This window comes from Xyrauchen texanus, chromosome 32 (assembly GCF_025860055.1).
Source record: "Xyrauchen texanus isolate HMW12.3.18 chromosome 32, RBS_HiC_50CHRs, whole genome shotgun sequence".
Lineage (NCBI taxonomy): Eukaryota > Metazoa > Chordata > Actinopteri > Cypriniformes > Catostomidae > Xyrauchen > Xyrauchen texanus.
This window is the reverse complement of record NC_068307.1, coordinates 21,736,093-21,750,733: the sequence shown is the minus strand read 5'-3', so window position 1 is coordinate 21,750,733 and position 14,641 is coordinate 21,736,093. Positions and strand designations below refer to the sequence as shown.

Sequence of the window (14,641 nt, the reverse complement as noted above, 5' to 3'; positions counted from 1 at the left end):
AGGGAAAAAAACTGTTCCTGTGCCTGATGGTTTCAACAATTCATCCAAAAAATTTAGTGGGTACGGTGAGTGGGGTCTATAGTGATTTTGCCAGCCTTTTTCCTCACTCCGGAAGTGTACAGTTCTTGAAGGGGGGCAACCAATAATCCTCTCAGAAGTCTGAACTGTCCTTTGTAGTCTTCTGATATCCGATTTCATAGCTGCACCAAACCAGACAGTTATTGAAGTGCAGAGGACAGACTCAATGACTGCTGAGTAGAACTGTATCAGCAGCGCCTGTGGCAGGTTGAACTTCCTCAACTGGTGAAGGACGTACAAACTCTGCTGGGCCTTCTTCACAATGGAGTCAATGTGGGTCTCCCACTTCAAGTTGTGTGGTGGTTGTGTGATGGTAGTGGCCAGGAACCTGAATGACTCCACTGCTGCCACAGTGTTGTTTAGAATGGTGATTGGGGTCAATGTTGGGGTTTTCCTCCTTAAGTCCATCATCTCCACCGCTTTGAGTGTGTTCAGCTCCAGGTTGTTTTGACTGCACCAGACGGCCAGCTGTTCGACTTTCCTTCTTATTCAGACTCGTCATCATCCTGGATGAGGCTGATGACAGTAGTGTTGTCTGCAAACTTCAGAAGCTTGACATAGGGGTCCTTGGCAGTGCAGTCGTTTGAGTTGGGATGACATGAATACTTTCTGTGGCATTAATGTAGCATTGATAATACTTTGCAGGGAATTTCCATTTCCAACCATGCACTGCATGTGACTAGATAGGAAGAGAATAGTTTTCAGTCAGTCACACAGGTGAAGAGGAGTGAGATTCATCCAAAGTGGACTTACACAGGACACCTTCATGTGCCTGTCTGGATATAAATGTTTTTCTATATAAACGTTCACTAGCCAAACAGCTTTGACCATTATCAAACATCTTGCGCTGCTTTTAAAAGACACAATGTCAAGTTAGAGCTCTAAAAAAGATTCCCCATTGTGTTTCATTCAGCTGTGCTGTCTTGCTGTTGTGCTGCACCCATCTGCAATATTTTTAATTGTAAACATCTTTGATCGTTTTGATGCATTTCCTGCGATGTGTGTGTAAACAAACTGGGAAACAGTAAGATGTGAAGACCAGCATCTCTGCTTTGGCCTGTTTAAGCCAGTTGAAGCACCCAACATCACCTTGGATTGTATTACGTTTATGTATTTAGAAGGTTTCAGTATGAATTGCTTGTGAAACAGTCACAATATGATTCAAGCTTTGCAAAGGAACTATTATTAAAATTGGACTATTAGATGAAAAACTGTAAGTAACCAATTTCATCCATGAATATTTAATATGTCATGACTAATTGATGGTTTATGCTGCACTTGAGTGAACAGTATGAAATGTGTTTGGTGTAAATTATGTGTTAACATGTAGTTTTATGTTGTGTTGATTCGGTTCCTTACTTCGGATTGCATTTCAAATATGCCTGAATTGGAAGGGCTGCATGACGTTAGCCAATCACAACAGTGGGTGTTTATATTGTAGTCTTAAAGGACCAGACAGCTTAAAACTGAGCATTTCATACAGAGGGTCAGAGACAGAGTGGGAAATTATTATATATGACTAAATTATAACTGGTTGGTGCAAAACAACTTTACTAACATTCTAAGTGGACCTCAGGGAAGATAATAAAATTATATAAACAGAGTATGTCATGACCCCATTAATCTACACTATGTTGTGCTTCCAACCAGCATGTATTTAGCATCCTAACATTCACTTTCACTAGTAGGTACATAAACACATAAATGTTGGATCATTCATGGTAGTTTCCTGTCTGATCGTGGTTTTTTGGCAGTCATGGTTTGTTCCTGGGTCTTTTTTTATAAATGTTTTCTTTTGTTTTATATCTGTTTTTTTTTTATTTCTTTTTTTTTTCATTTTGGTTTGTTTACCTCACATGGGTTATTTTGTTTTTGCCTGGACATTTGTATTTTTGAGTTTTTCTTAATAAAGCTCTTTTTGTGTTTATCGGCTGACAGGACCGTGGCATTATCCACCCACGCCCGGGTCGCGAGCTGTCTTCATGTTGTGCTGAGGTTCGGTCAATTCGGTCTTCAGTATCGGGTGCGTGTGTGGACGAACTCTCACACAAGTGTCCTGTTTCGTGTTGTTGCCTGTTGCGTGCATCTTGTGGCGTTTGCTTATTTTTGTTTCATTAGTCATACCTACTTGCATGTTAAACCACTTGATTTCTCTCCTTATATTAGGCTCCTGGTGTTTTCTACCCGGTGTCAGTTTATCTTGTTATCAGTCGTGTTTCATGCATCCTGTCGGTCCTGTCAGCTTTGGTCATGTTCTTCCCTACCTTGTTTGGTTGGTCCTGTGCCCCTGGTCCCAGTCCGGATTTCCCCTTGTCCCCTTCGGGGTTGTTTATGTTTTTGGTTCCCCTCGGTTGAGTTTATGCTGGCCTTGCCTTTGTTTTTATATTAATAAATTACTTTGTATTTGACTCTGCATTTGGTTCATACCACTGCCTCCACCCCATGACATTACAATCTGACCCTGAAGGACCCAGCAGAGGCCACTATGGGCGTTTTTCTTTTCCCCTCTCCCTCCCAAGAGGCCACCTGCAGCCAGCGATCGACCCAGATCAACCAACTCTCCAGGAAGGAGAGGGTGATGTCAGAGACCTCGTCTCCAGGTTCCTGATTGTGGTGGACAAGTTGGGTTACTCTGAGCTTAGGGATCTGTTTAATGATGCCTTAAGGAGCCTCTTGGAACGTGGGAGATGAAAAGGCTGTGGCTCATCCATTTCAAGGATTTTGTGGGCTATGTCAATCACTGGAAGGAATGGATTACCCTGCAGTACAGGCAGCTTTCCCGCATTGGCCATTCCATCATTCCAGCCGTAGACTGCCAAGCCCCCAGCCATTCCCAAACCCAGACAAGGAGGAGGAGAAGGGCACCTTCTCAGTCGCTGCCAGCATTTCAGCCACGATGGCTGTTCCCCTGCTGCCGCAGCCAGCACCCACAGCCACGAAGGCTGTTCTACTGACGGCGCTCCCAGCCATGGAGGCCGGTCCCTCGTCATGTTCTGAGCTCACAGCCACTAAGACTTATAGGAGGGGGTGTACTGTCACTGTTCCCTTCACTTTGTCAGTCTGGGTTTTGGTCTGATGGGACCATGGCATCTGATGCCATACCCCGCCTCCTTGTTGGCTCTGTCTGGTGTCAGTTTGTCTTGTTATAAGCTGTGTTTCATGCATCCTGTTGGTCCTGTCAGCTTTGGTCCTGTTCTTCCCTGCCTGGTCCAGTCGGTCCTGTTCCCAGTCCAGAGTTTCCATTGTCCCGCTTGTGGGAGTTTGTTGGCCTTGCCTTTGTTCTTTATATTAATAAATTACTTTTGTTTTTGACTCAAATTAGCAAAATTAGCACATCAAAACCTTTTTATTTCAGAAAGCAGTATCTAGAACTACACAAATGATTTACGCATTTCAATTTGATAACAAAGTTCCATCAAATTTAATTGAGTAAACTTCAATGGAATTAAAGTAAACTAGATATTTTCAGATTTATTCAATTGTTCAATATTATGCTTTAATTTCATGGAATTTCATTATAAAATTAGAATGCATAAATCTAAAAAACATTGTGTAGGGTACAACAGGGCTAACTGCCCCCCAGGGCATTTATTTTCTCCCAAAACACTAAATAGCAACAAAAACTGCCTTGGTACTTTCCTAAACACCGTTTGTCACTATATATTGCAAAATATTAGTGATTCGTGAGATATTTGCATATGGTGTCTAAAATTTGTTTTGAGGCCATTTGATTTAATTTTAAATGTTGCTAATGAGAATCCTGGATCTTATCGTTAATTTTTAGACAAAATGCTTATTTATCATTTTAAGATTTGTTCAAGTTTTTGAATAACTGTTCAATAAGTGAAAGGATGGTATTTAGGGTGAAAAGCCTCCATGTTGCAGGGGCTAAAGGCCCCCCTTGTTTTTCTTAAGTGGGGTGAATAGATTTGTTATGAATGTTGAAAGTGGGATCCAATCACAATGGAGATTAATTTGTTTATATAATAATTTAGATGTAATGAAATGCCAAATGTGATTGAAATTAACATAAAATGGTTAACCCTTTTCTGAAGTGGTTATTTTGAATAAATATTATCCTAATTTGGTACTCAAAAAAGCATGTTGCTCTCTCAAACTTAAGTTGACAAATTTTGCCCTATAACCTTTGTCCCTATATTTACACGATGCCCCTTCGCCACCTTTTCTAAAAATATATATATTTTAATCAAAACAAGCTTCCTTTAATATTTCTTTAACCATATCGGTTTTCTAGTGTTTATTAGAACATGGATTTAACATAAAAGAGTGCATTTCACATTTTTGAAATGTGACAGTAACAGATTGCATCACTATGGAAACACAATGGGCCTGCCAGAGTGTGGGTGGTATGTTGCATACACGTTCTACATTCAGCTACTATCATTACACTTTCAGCTGCTGAAAAACAGGCATGAAATGCATTTAACTACTAATACTAATTGAATTAGATGCAACTAATGCAATCATGAAATGTATACTTACTGTTTCATACAGTGTAAGTGTTCTCTTCATAAATTACCTGCTAAGCAGTGACAAATGCCATGTCATGTATGTATCATGCAGTATATTTATTCTATTCAGATAGGATCTTGGGCCTTTTAGGATCTTTTTGGTCAATTAATCTATTAATGTACATTTTGGAAATGTGATGTATATTTTATCTTCTGTTTGATGCTGATGCAAAGCAACTTAGGAAATGAGGATCAAAGCTCAGACTTGCGGCAATTTCTCATCTCGTATTTTACAATTATAAGCACACACAGAGATAAATGATAATAAATTGTACAATGTTTAACTCAAAGAAAGTAACAAAGTTACAATATAAAAAGGTTATACACCTTCAGATTGCTTGCATAGGTATCTTGTCTTCCACTGCATTTGAACTCTTAAATGCATGGGTGTTTCACCAAACATTATTACATACTTGGGTCTTTAGTGACCTGGCACGTATATCTATCACAAATGGATCTACAAAATGCCCAGATATAGTGTCAAATTTTCAACGCATTTCAAGGCAATTCGAAAATAATAAAATAGAATATATTTTGATGTTTTATTTTTCATATATCAAAGAGATGATGCATTAAACATAGAATAGGGTTCATTACTTCCACATTGAAATTTCCTGAGATGCTATTGGCTGTCAAAAACATATTGAACTACACATAGCACATAAACTACACATAAGCTACAAATGCAGTATATATTTTCTTAGGCACTTTTTGAGTTTAAAAAGACACACAACTTTCATAATTTCTGTAGTAGACCCAAATGACAATCATCATATCATACTGTTCATGTGTTACACTTGCTATAGTTTACTTTGATGATGTTTTTTCATCAAATAGCAATGTCAAATAAAAATCAAGATAATCACTGACACATCAGTGCCACGATGAGTAAACAATACCATGAATTATATGGATATGCTCACACATATAGAATACTAATAATTCACAATTTTTGCACAGAAAATTAACGTGATACAGTACTCATTCGTCTTGTTATAAACAAATAAATATACACCTGCGCCAAAGGTTTGGAATAATGTACAGATTGTGCTCTTATGGTAAGAAATTTTAACTTTTATTCATCAAAGTGGCATTCAACTGATCACAATGTATAGTCAGGACTAGTCAGGATTAATAACGTGAAAAATTACTGTTACAATTTGAAAATAATTTAGTTTTCTTAAAATTCTTCAAGGTTGTTCTCCTAAAACAAAATCCTCCAAATCCACATCAGCTTTGCAGATTATTGTCATTCTAGCTGTCAGTTTGTCCAGAATCTCAGGTGACATTTCACCCCACACTTCCTGTAGCAGTTGTCATAGATGTGGCTGTCTTGTCGGCCACTTATCATGCACCTTACAGTCTAGCTGATCTCACAAAAGCTCAATGGGGTTAAGATCCATAACACTCTTTTCCAATTATCTGTTGTCCAGTATCTGTGTTTCTTTACCCACTCTTACTTTTTCTTTTTGTTTTTCTGTTTCAAAAGTGGCTTTTCTCTGCAATTCTTCCCATAAGGCCTGCACCCCTGAGTCTTCTCTTTACTGTTGTACATGAAACTGGTGTTGAGCGGGTAGAATTCAATGAAGCTGTCAGCGGAGGACATGCGAGGCATCTATTTCTCAAACTAGAGACTCTGATGTACTTATCCTCTTGTTTAGTTGTACATCTGGCTCTTTCTGTCCTTGTTAGAGCCAGTTGTTCTTTGTCTTTGAAGACTGTAGTGTACACCTTTGTATGAAATCTTCAGTTTTTTGGCAATTTCAAGTATTGTATAGCCTTCTTTCCTCAAAACAATGATTGACTGTCAAGTTTCTAGAGAATAGTGTTTCTTTTTTGCCATTTTTTACCTAACATTGCATACTGTGGCAACTCAAAAACCAACACAAAGACAATGTTAAGCTTAATTTAACAAACCAAATCGCTTTCAATAATGGCAAGTGATTTTCTAGTACCAAATTACCAATTTAGCATGATTACTCAAGGATAAAGTGTTGGAGTGTTGGCTGCTGGAAATAGGATGTCTAGATTTGCTGTTTTTTTACATCAGTAATGTTCTGACTATACTTTGTGATCAGTTGAATGCCACTTTGGTGAATTAAAGTACCAATTCCTTCTGAAACAGAAAAAATATTTACATTATTTCAAACTTTTGGCCACCAGTGTATATATATCCTGTGATAAACTTATTTAGATGATCATAAAAATATGATTTATAGAAGCAAAAAAAAAAGAAAAGAAACGAAACCATTACATTTCTAAGGTCTTTAATGACCCTATATACACTTTAATTAAGATAAAACATGTTTTTTTTTTTTGCCATTTTGCCATTTTTGTAACACTATTCAGAAGTAAAAGGTTGATGAGCACTAAAAAGGGTGTGGGTATAACTTCCAAAATTTTTGAAGAGAAACAGACTGTGGACTAATGAAAGCACAATTCATTACAAATCTTTTGCTAGCCCTTCCCATTTCAACAACTCTTCTTCTGATGTCCTCTGAAATGTTATTGTTCCAGCCTATTTTGCACTTGAGCTGTTTCCTTTTACATTCTTTTTACAGCCATTTTCCTTAGTTTTACATTGCAACAATCTTTGTTCAAACCATGTTTGTATTGAATATGTTGGTGGTTCAATAAAACTCTTTATTTTTTATTTTGTTATTGTGACTTAAAGGTGCACTTAGTATTTTTTAAATGTTGTTTTGAACTTACACCGTCACATGGGTGTGGATCCAGCATCATTCAATTCATCAGTTTTCAGCTACCTATGCCATTGTAAAAAATTAAGTATTCACAGTTTGCCATGATTCATTTAATTTATCATTTAATGTGTCCAGTCATGATCATATGGGATGTTGGCATGTTGTTTCTGAGACTTTCAATACCCTAAGCCACATTATGCCAACACACTTACAAGCACCATCTCCTATCAGACATTATGGCATCGGCTCCAGCCGGTTTACCTTACCATGTGGCTTGACAAAAAGCATGTTGTGTCAGCAGCATGGGGGTTTAAATTCTGCATTGAAACCAGGAAGTAATCGTGTTCACTGCATTTTTCCCTCTAACATACATTTTTTTACTCCTTTGATGGTTAGAGGGTTGGAGTGGGGGGTTCAGTTTATAAAATATGCAATCCTTTTCACTGTATTGCAGGTATTTCAAATTTCAGTAAGCACAGACTGATTTTAGTAAAAGTCAACCTATTGTTTCTGATTTCACTGCAAGTAAAATTCAGCTAATCGTGTGATCACAACATGTGGTGGACCAAGGTACACGAGGGGACCCTCTCCATTTAAAATAAAACAGCTTTTAACAAGTTACTGATATGACTGGAGTCTTCATCTCATGTGACTGGGAATGATTTTACACATATGTTTCACAAGTACTGTACATTTCTTCAGAAGTGAAACTTTTTTTAACGAGGAACAAAAAGGCATTTTAAAACCATTCTCAAAACTCTTTCTTTTATATAGTTCACACAGCATTATTACATTTCTGGATATATCCTCACAGTAATGTATTAGTACAGTGGCCCCCCCCACCCCCCAACATTGCATATTTTATATATCTCCCTTTTCTAACACACCCAATACTGGTCTTGGAGTCTCCATTAACGAGCTGATGAGTTGAATCAGGTGTGTTTGATTTGGGAGATATCAAAAAAGTGTTGGGGGCCTTCAGGAGCAGGGTTGGGAACCACTGTCCTAGAGAATGCTAGTTTGTTGTAAATGTGCATATTAAAATGTCATAAATAATCCTGTTCAGTTATTTGGATGCTTAATCCTATTTGATATGCTCTCACTCTGTTGGAAATGCTCTTGCAAGTGACATGAAATATCCCTTACATAGTGTCTGAAGACCAAAATAAGTATACAGAGTGATACTCAGTGCAGGTCAGACCCAAAAATCCCAGGAAAATATTTTTTTTACAGTTGAGAATTGTTACTGCGAAAGCTAGTGCTACGCTACTAAGAAAAACAGCACATTTAGAGCACCTTTTCAGCTACAAACATACAAGCTTCTATGCTCACCTTTGACTAATAGCTTTATAGATGAAAGCATCTTGAAGTACAAAACTGCCTGACCAAATGGCAAAAGGTCAGGAAATAGATTTATTACTTCGAAATGTCACCTCACACTTTAAGCTTAATTAGACATCAGAATTGAGACCGTAAGCGGTTTTAACTGTGCAATTGCAATCTATTACTATTCAAATTCACAAACCAAGAGCTAGAAAATTCTTTATTCATTTAACTGAAAATATATTTTCATACAATCAAATGACAAAAATTTTTGTATCAAAAAGAAAAAGGATTTCTGAATACAAAACTGCAGTGTTATTATAGGGGCCCAATCTCGATGAGACAACTTATTTTTAAAATGCTGATGAATAATGCTCATGCAATGTTTTGCTAGCATCATTAGGCTTATATGGTTTAAACACACACACACACACACACAATCAAATTTATACAATTAAGTTATATAAAAAACTAAAATAAAAACAAAATCCCACAAAACAATAACAAAATTAGAGGTCATATAAGTACAGCTCATGTATTCTTACAGTCATAAGTTTTCCTGCATTGCTTAATATTGTTCTTCCTTAGCATACTTACAAAAGGTGTACATGTTAAAAATAAGGTGAACACAGATCTCACTGTAGCCCTTTAGAAATGGAAGTTATATGGAATTTAGAGTCCACAATACATTCAGGAGTAGGTTATATAAAGTATATAAATAATGTATTCTTATTTGGCATATTGTGTCACCAAATTCAATCGCAGTAATATAAAGGAATGCTTAAACACCATAGCTCAGGGGTCAGGAACCCATGGAACGCAAGCCACAAGTGGCAATTTTTTAAACATCAAGTGGCTGGCTGGCTGTCTCACTGTTAACCAACACGATTGTTTAAAACTTTTTAGAGATACATTTCCAACAGAAAGTGTGGGTGCGGTTGCAAAGCTTGAAGTCAATGACACTGTTTTGATTTCCTTTCTCCCGAGTTTGTCCTAAAGCCTACTCCTGGTGAACAAGGTTTGAAATGAACACCCGCCAAATGCTGATTTTTCATGCGGAGTATTTTGCTGATGTACCAGCCACTGTGGAACGTGACCTGCAAGACTTCTCGGAGTGATATATTACAAGAAATTAGACACAAAGATGCGCGTTTGACGAAACGGGATTCCATTTTGAAGAACAGATGGAAAAAAATCTGGCCAATGCGCATCTGATTTTATATGTGTGCAGTGAGCTCCGTTTTATGAATGTTCATATTTTTATGTGCACCCAGGGTGTGAAATAGCACCCACCACCCGCAAAATGCGACAAGACTCAATCCAGTTCGCAAGCTCCTCGTCCAAATGCATTTCAATTTCGAGTAATTTTGCTCATCTACCCACTACAGGCAGGTGACTTATAAGACGTGCTTGGAGAAACACACTATTATATTTGTAAGAACAGACAAAAGAAAAGCCTTCAGTGCTTGTGTCTGATTTGCTGTTTGTTAATAGGCGTGCAACAGGACCCTGTCTGTGGAACAAGTGCATGTAAAGAGTTATCATAAATTCTCAATGGAAAACTGTTTGGAAGAATAATGTAATCTAGGAGAATGATCTCCGATCGTCTTGTGACGTGCAGTGAGTTTTGCTTCATTTCCACGAAGCAGCTTGCTCATACACATTGTGAATGCAAGTCTGCAGGTTCAGTAATATATACAGGTATCTTTGTATTAAATAAAAAGACGCAAGTTTTTCATATTTCAATAAACAAATGATATTTTTGAAGCAAAAATATTCACTGACCTTGGGGGTTGACCATATAATCGGATATCGTGATATTTAATGGATTATCATTAAAATATTTTTTTACATATCGCCCAGCCCAAAAGCTAAGTAAAATTTTTCATGAACAATTGTACATTGAAGTAATTTTATGGAGACCCAGACGAACGCATGTAATCAATCCATATTGCAACAGGTTACCTATTAATTTTTGCATATTTGTTTGTTTTTGAGTAGTCTATGGGCAATATAAACATGTTTTTGAAAATAGTAAATTATTAGTTTGTGGAATGGCTCTTTCAAAGAAACGCGTCAACCAAAAATAAACAAATAGGCTCCTTAGTGAAAAAAGGTTCCCGACCCCTGCCATACATTAAAATTAGCAATGCAAATTATGGAATGCAACACTTTACTTTATTAAAAGAGCTGTAACTTCTTGTTTCTCATTCAATACATTAAAATAAGATTTAACAGATGTAATTGATGAAAAAGTCCTTGTTAATCCACAATGAGAGTATTAAGTCATTACCCCTTGGCTGCAAGAGGCTGTTTGTTTTTAATAATTAAAAAAAAAAAAAGTGCTTTAAACATGATTAACCAATAATGACATTCAATGAGCTCCAATTAGAGAGTTTTAGATCGCATTAGTGTTGCATCGTGGACTGTCTAACTGCTTCCTCCAGAGATTTTCTAGTGACGAGAAGTCGGACCACGTCTTCATTCTTCTTGGTGAGTCTTTTTCGTGCCTGATCATGTGTCACCATGGTCATGTCCCAGCCATTCACCTGTTATCAACATTGAGATCACCCGACAGGTATTATGAAGTTATCTACATAATATGTACAAAAGACATCTTGTGTCAGTGAGTAAAGAAACAATGTAATATTTGAGTTGTGATATGTTAAAGGAATTGTTCAACCAAAAATGTTAATTCTCTCATCATTTACTCAACCTTATATAATACCAAACTTATTGGTATCACTTTCAATTATATAGATTATGAGAGGAGACTCTTAGCCTAAGAAACTGCTGGGGAAAAAAAAAAATTCTGATTTGACATTATACATCTCAGGGTGTAAATATGGTAGCTCATAAAAAAAAAAACATTACAGGTGACATGATTGGGGACAAAATGGAGTAAAATTTTGTTGATACAACAAAATCAAAAAGTTATAGCGTTACAAAAATAATGTATCCTTGTGTCCAAAAGCCTCTCCAAACAAATAAAACATAACTAATTACACATGCAAATACAACAATGACTCTCTATCCAAAGCATGCAGGCATGAGTAACAAGATCTTATTCAGTTCAATTCAGTGTCATTTTGAGCCATCGATTCTGTCATGTAGTTGGCAACATCTCCTGGTGGCCATATGTAAAGTAAACGATCCTCTCTGCCCATATTTGCATGGCTTCCACATCTGATTGCAGCCATCATAATCCTAATACAATTGGTTTAGCATTCCATGGCACTGGACAACGTACAACATCATTTCCAATTAATTTATCTTAAAGTAAAGCTAACGTGTTTTTAGCCAGATAACACATTATGTACGGTGTGCACATAATGCTTTGCATAGATCATTAGATAATCCACACATCGGATTACATTGTGTGTGGGCTTGTTTTATAGATAATCATCTCCTCAAAGTACAGTCATGTGATATATATTTTAGGTTCAGTTTGTTTTTCATGAAGTTATAAGCTAAAATAAGCATATAAGTGACACCTGTTTACATATAACATGCATGTCAAAGACATGTACATAGCTGATACTTGCTATATTTTTGCAAAAATGTGCAGTGCAAAATTATTATTAATTACCAAACAGAACACCTACATGCATTGTGAAGTACAGCTTCTAAGCTTTAAAATGATACCTATTTAGGTGTTGGTCAAGACTGTAGTTATTAATATTTGGATCATTTTTTTCTCAGCTGGCACATCCAAGCAAAAGGGTTATGATTTTATATAAAAACACGTTTTTATTTTTAAATACGGTCCATTACCTCAGAAATGAATTTTTACTCAATACAATTTGTAAAAACAAATAAAACTTGCTTCAAATAATGCACTTTAAATGGAAAACTATGGGACAACGCATACTAGAGGGTTCATGTGCAGCTCGCCTTGCATTTTGTATGCTTTCGAACTATTTTATCATCCTACTTGTATTGATTCATTTTAGCTGTGGGGCAACTGTTCTTGGCAGATGAATAAGGTTGTGTTGCTGATTTAATCCCTGTGGGTGGAGTTTGGTCCATGTAAACAGTACTTGAGTTGCAGCCCTTTCCAGCATCCTTGTAATCTGACAACAGCAGCTCTAGGAGCATTTGACAGACTGGACATGACTCTAGGTTGGTAAGCGATTTGAGAACACTTTTCTCATGTTAACCTGTATAATAAAATCTTGTGACAACACTTTCAAAACAGGTGTATTTTAACATTCATTCTGGATCAATATCTTGCCTCACAGACTTCCACTGTAAATGTATTACTGTAACACATGTTTGTTTTTACAAATTGAAAGATGAGTGGACAAACACAGATGCTGTTCGTATAAAATTCAGAGCATCCTTTAAGCAAGAACACTGAATGAATAAAACATATAATGAAATGACACTCTAATGGATGGTCATTTTTTTATATAAATCAAGTGCTTTGTCTGACAACATCACTGTGAGAAATCACAGTTTATGGCATGCAACAACACATTTATATCGCTCACCTGCATGATTTTGTCTCCCATTCTGAGACCAGCCACCTCTGCTGGACTACCTTTAGACACACGAGTGACATAGATTCCCTAAGACATAAAGTTAGAAGGGTCAACTCTGAATGACACTGACCTTGGCAGCAGGTTGTCACAACAACAATGGCATAGTCTACAGCAAAATTTAAATTAAGCCAGACATTAAGTTTACTAAACAAGATCTTTCATGCTTTGCAGGAAGAGGTAAAATCTTTTGTGCTTCACCTTGTCTGACTTGTCTTCAGAGAATGGATTCTGGCTTGAATCTTGGTCAATTCCTCCTCCAATGCTGAATCCTAATATTAAGTTAACACCATCCCGTAGTTTTTGAATTTCAATTTGTTGCTAAAATACAGGGGAATACGGAGTAAAACCCTCTTACATATATTATGTCAGTCATTAAGTAGGCACACAATCTCAAAACTTCATAATCTCCCTACCTAAAGAGCATTTTGGGAATCATGCCCAAAAATGTTGTCTAGGTAGGCAGCTTACTAGCCAATGGCACGTATATTTATGACCATATAACCATATATGGCAGCACTACCTGCAGAAAAAACATGAGCCACGCCTGCTTATATCAAACACTTATGGGTGTTACAAGCATGATGAATTGAGGTATGAGTCCATAGTACAGTGTTTAAACTATACACTCAATTCAGCATATGGCATTATTTAGCTCCCAAAATAACATTATTTGACAAACGAAGAATCTCAGAGTTGATAAGCTTTGATAGTCCCTACATCTGCTCCACTAGTGTTTATAAAACGTATGTTTTGTTTCACATATCAAGTACATACAATTCTAAAAACGAACTGAATAAATGAATATAAATAAGTAAATTATATATTTCACTCTTTTTCGCCCCACGCTTACGTTAGCCTAGCGTGCTAAATCCTTCCATTACATCAATTGTTAGCTTCAACTCAAACTTAATTAAACAGTCCTGTCATCTTATGAATTTGTGTTGAAAATCGTGTTTAACTTAAAATACATTGACAATCTCTACATCAAACGAGATAAAAAAAAAAAAGTATCCAATGTCCGTTTAAAAAGTGATACACTGAACACAAAGTTGATAGAAGAACTTCGCACGCTAATAAACACTGTGACCGAAACATACTCACCACAACAGCTGTGACAGGCTGACCGGGTATGTAAGACATTTTCCGGACGAAAAAATCATTGAATTTGAATCTGTTCAGGATCTTATGCGTTAATTTAAGAGATGACTGATCATGTGATTTAATAAGTTCCTCCCCTTTGTAAGGGTGTCATGTTTGGGATGGACTGCGCTACACACACTGCCCTCAATCTTTGTTACACTTCATTCATATGATTCAGTGTATTTGTACATTTGTTTAATCAATTATTTCAGCTAAGTATGTTTCCATTGTGAGATTACATATTTAGGGATATATATATATGCGATTTAAACTGAGGATTACTGTGATTTCGCTGCCCAGAACCAGCTTTTTCTCACCAGTA

At 36.7% G+C, this 14,641-nt stretch overlaps 1 protein-coding gene across 1 annotated transcript; it reads right to left on the bottom strand.

The window, feature by feature from the left end:
* Positions 1 to 9,162: 9,162 nt before the first annotated feature.
* On the bottom strand, positions 9,163 to 14,392 carry LOC127626052 (tax1-binding protein 3-like). The gene is made up of 4 exons (XM_052101581.1): positions 14,281 to 14,392; positions 13,378 to 13,497; positions 13,129 to 13,206; positions 9,163 to 11,184 (listed from the first exon to the last, which is right to left on the bottom strand). The coding sequence occupies exons 1-4, from the start codon at positions 14,317 to 14,319 to the stop codon at positions 11,044 to 11,046; spliced, it is 378 nt and encodes a 125-aa protein (XP_051957541.1). The 5' UTR covers positions 14,320 to 14,392; the 3' UTR covers positions 9,163 to 11,043.
* Between the last annotated feature and the right edge of the window lie 249 nt (positions 14,393 to 14,641).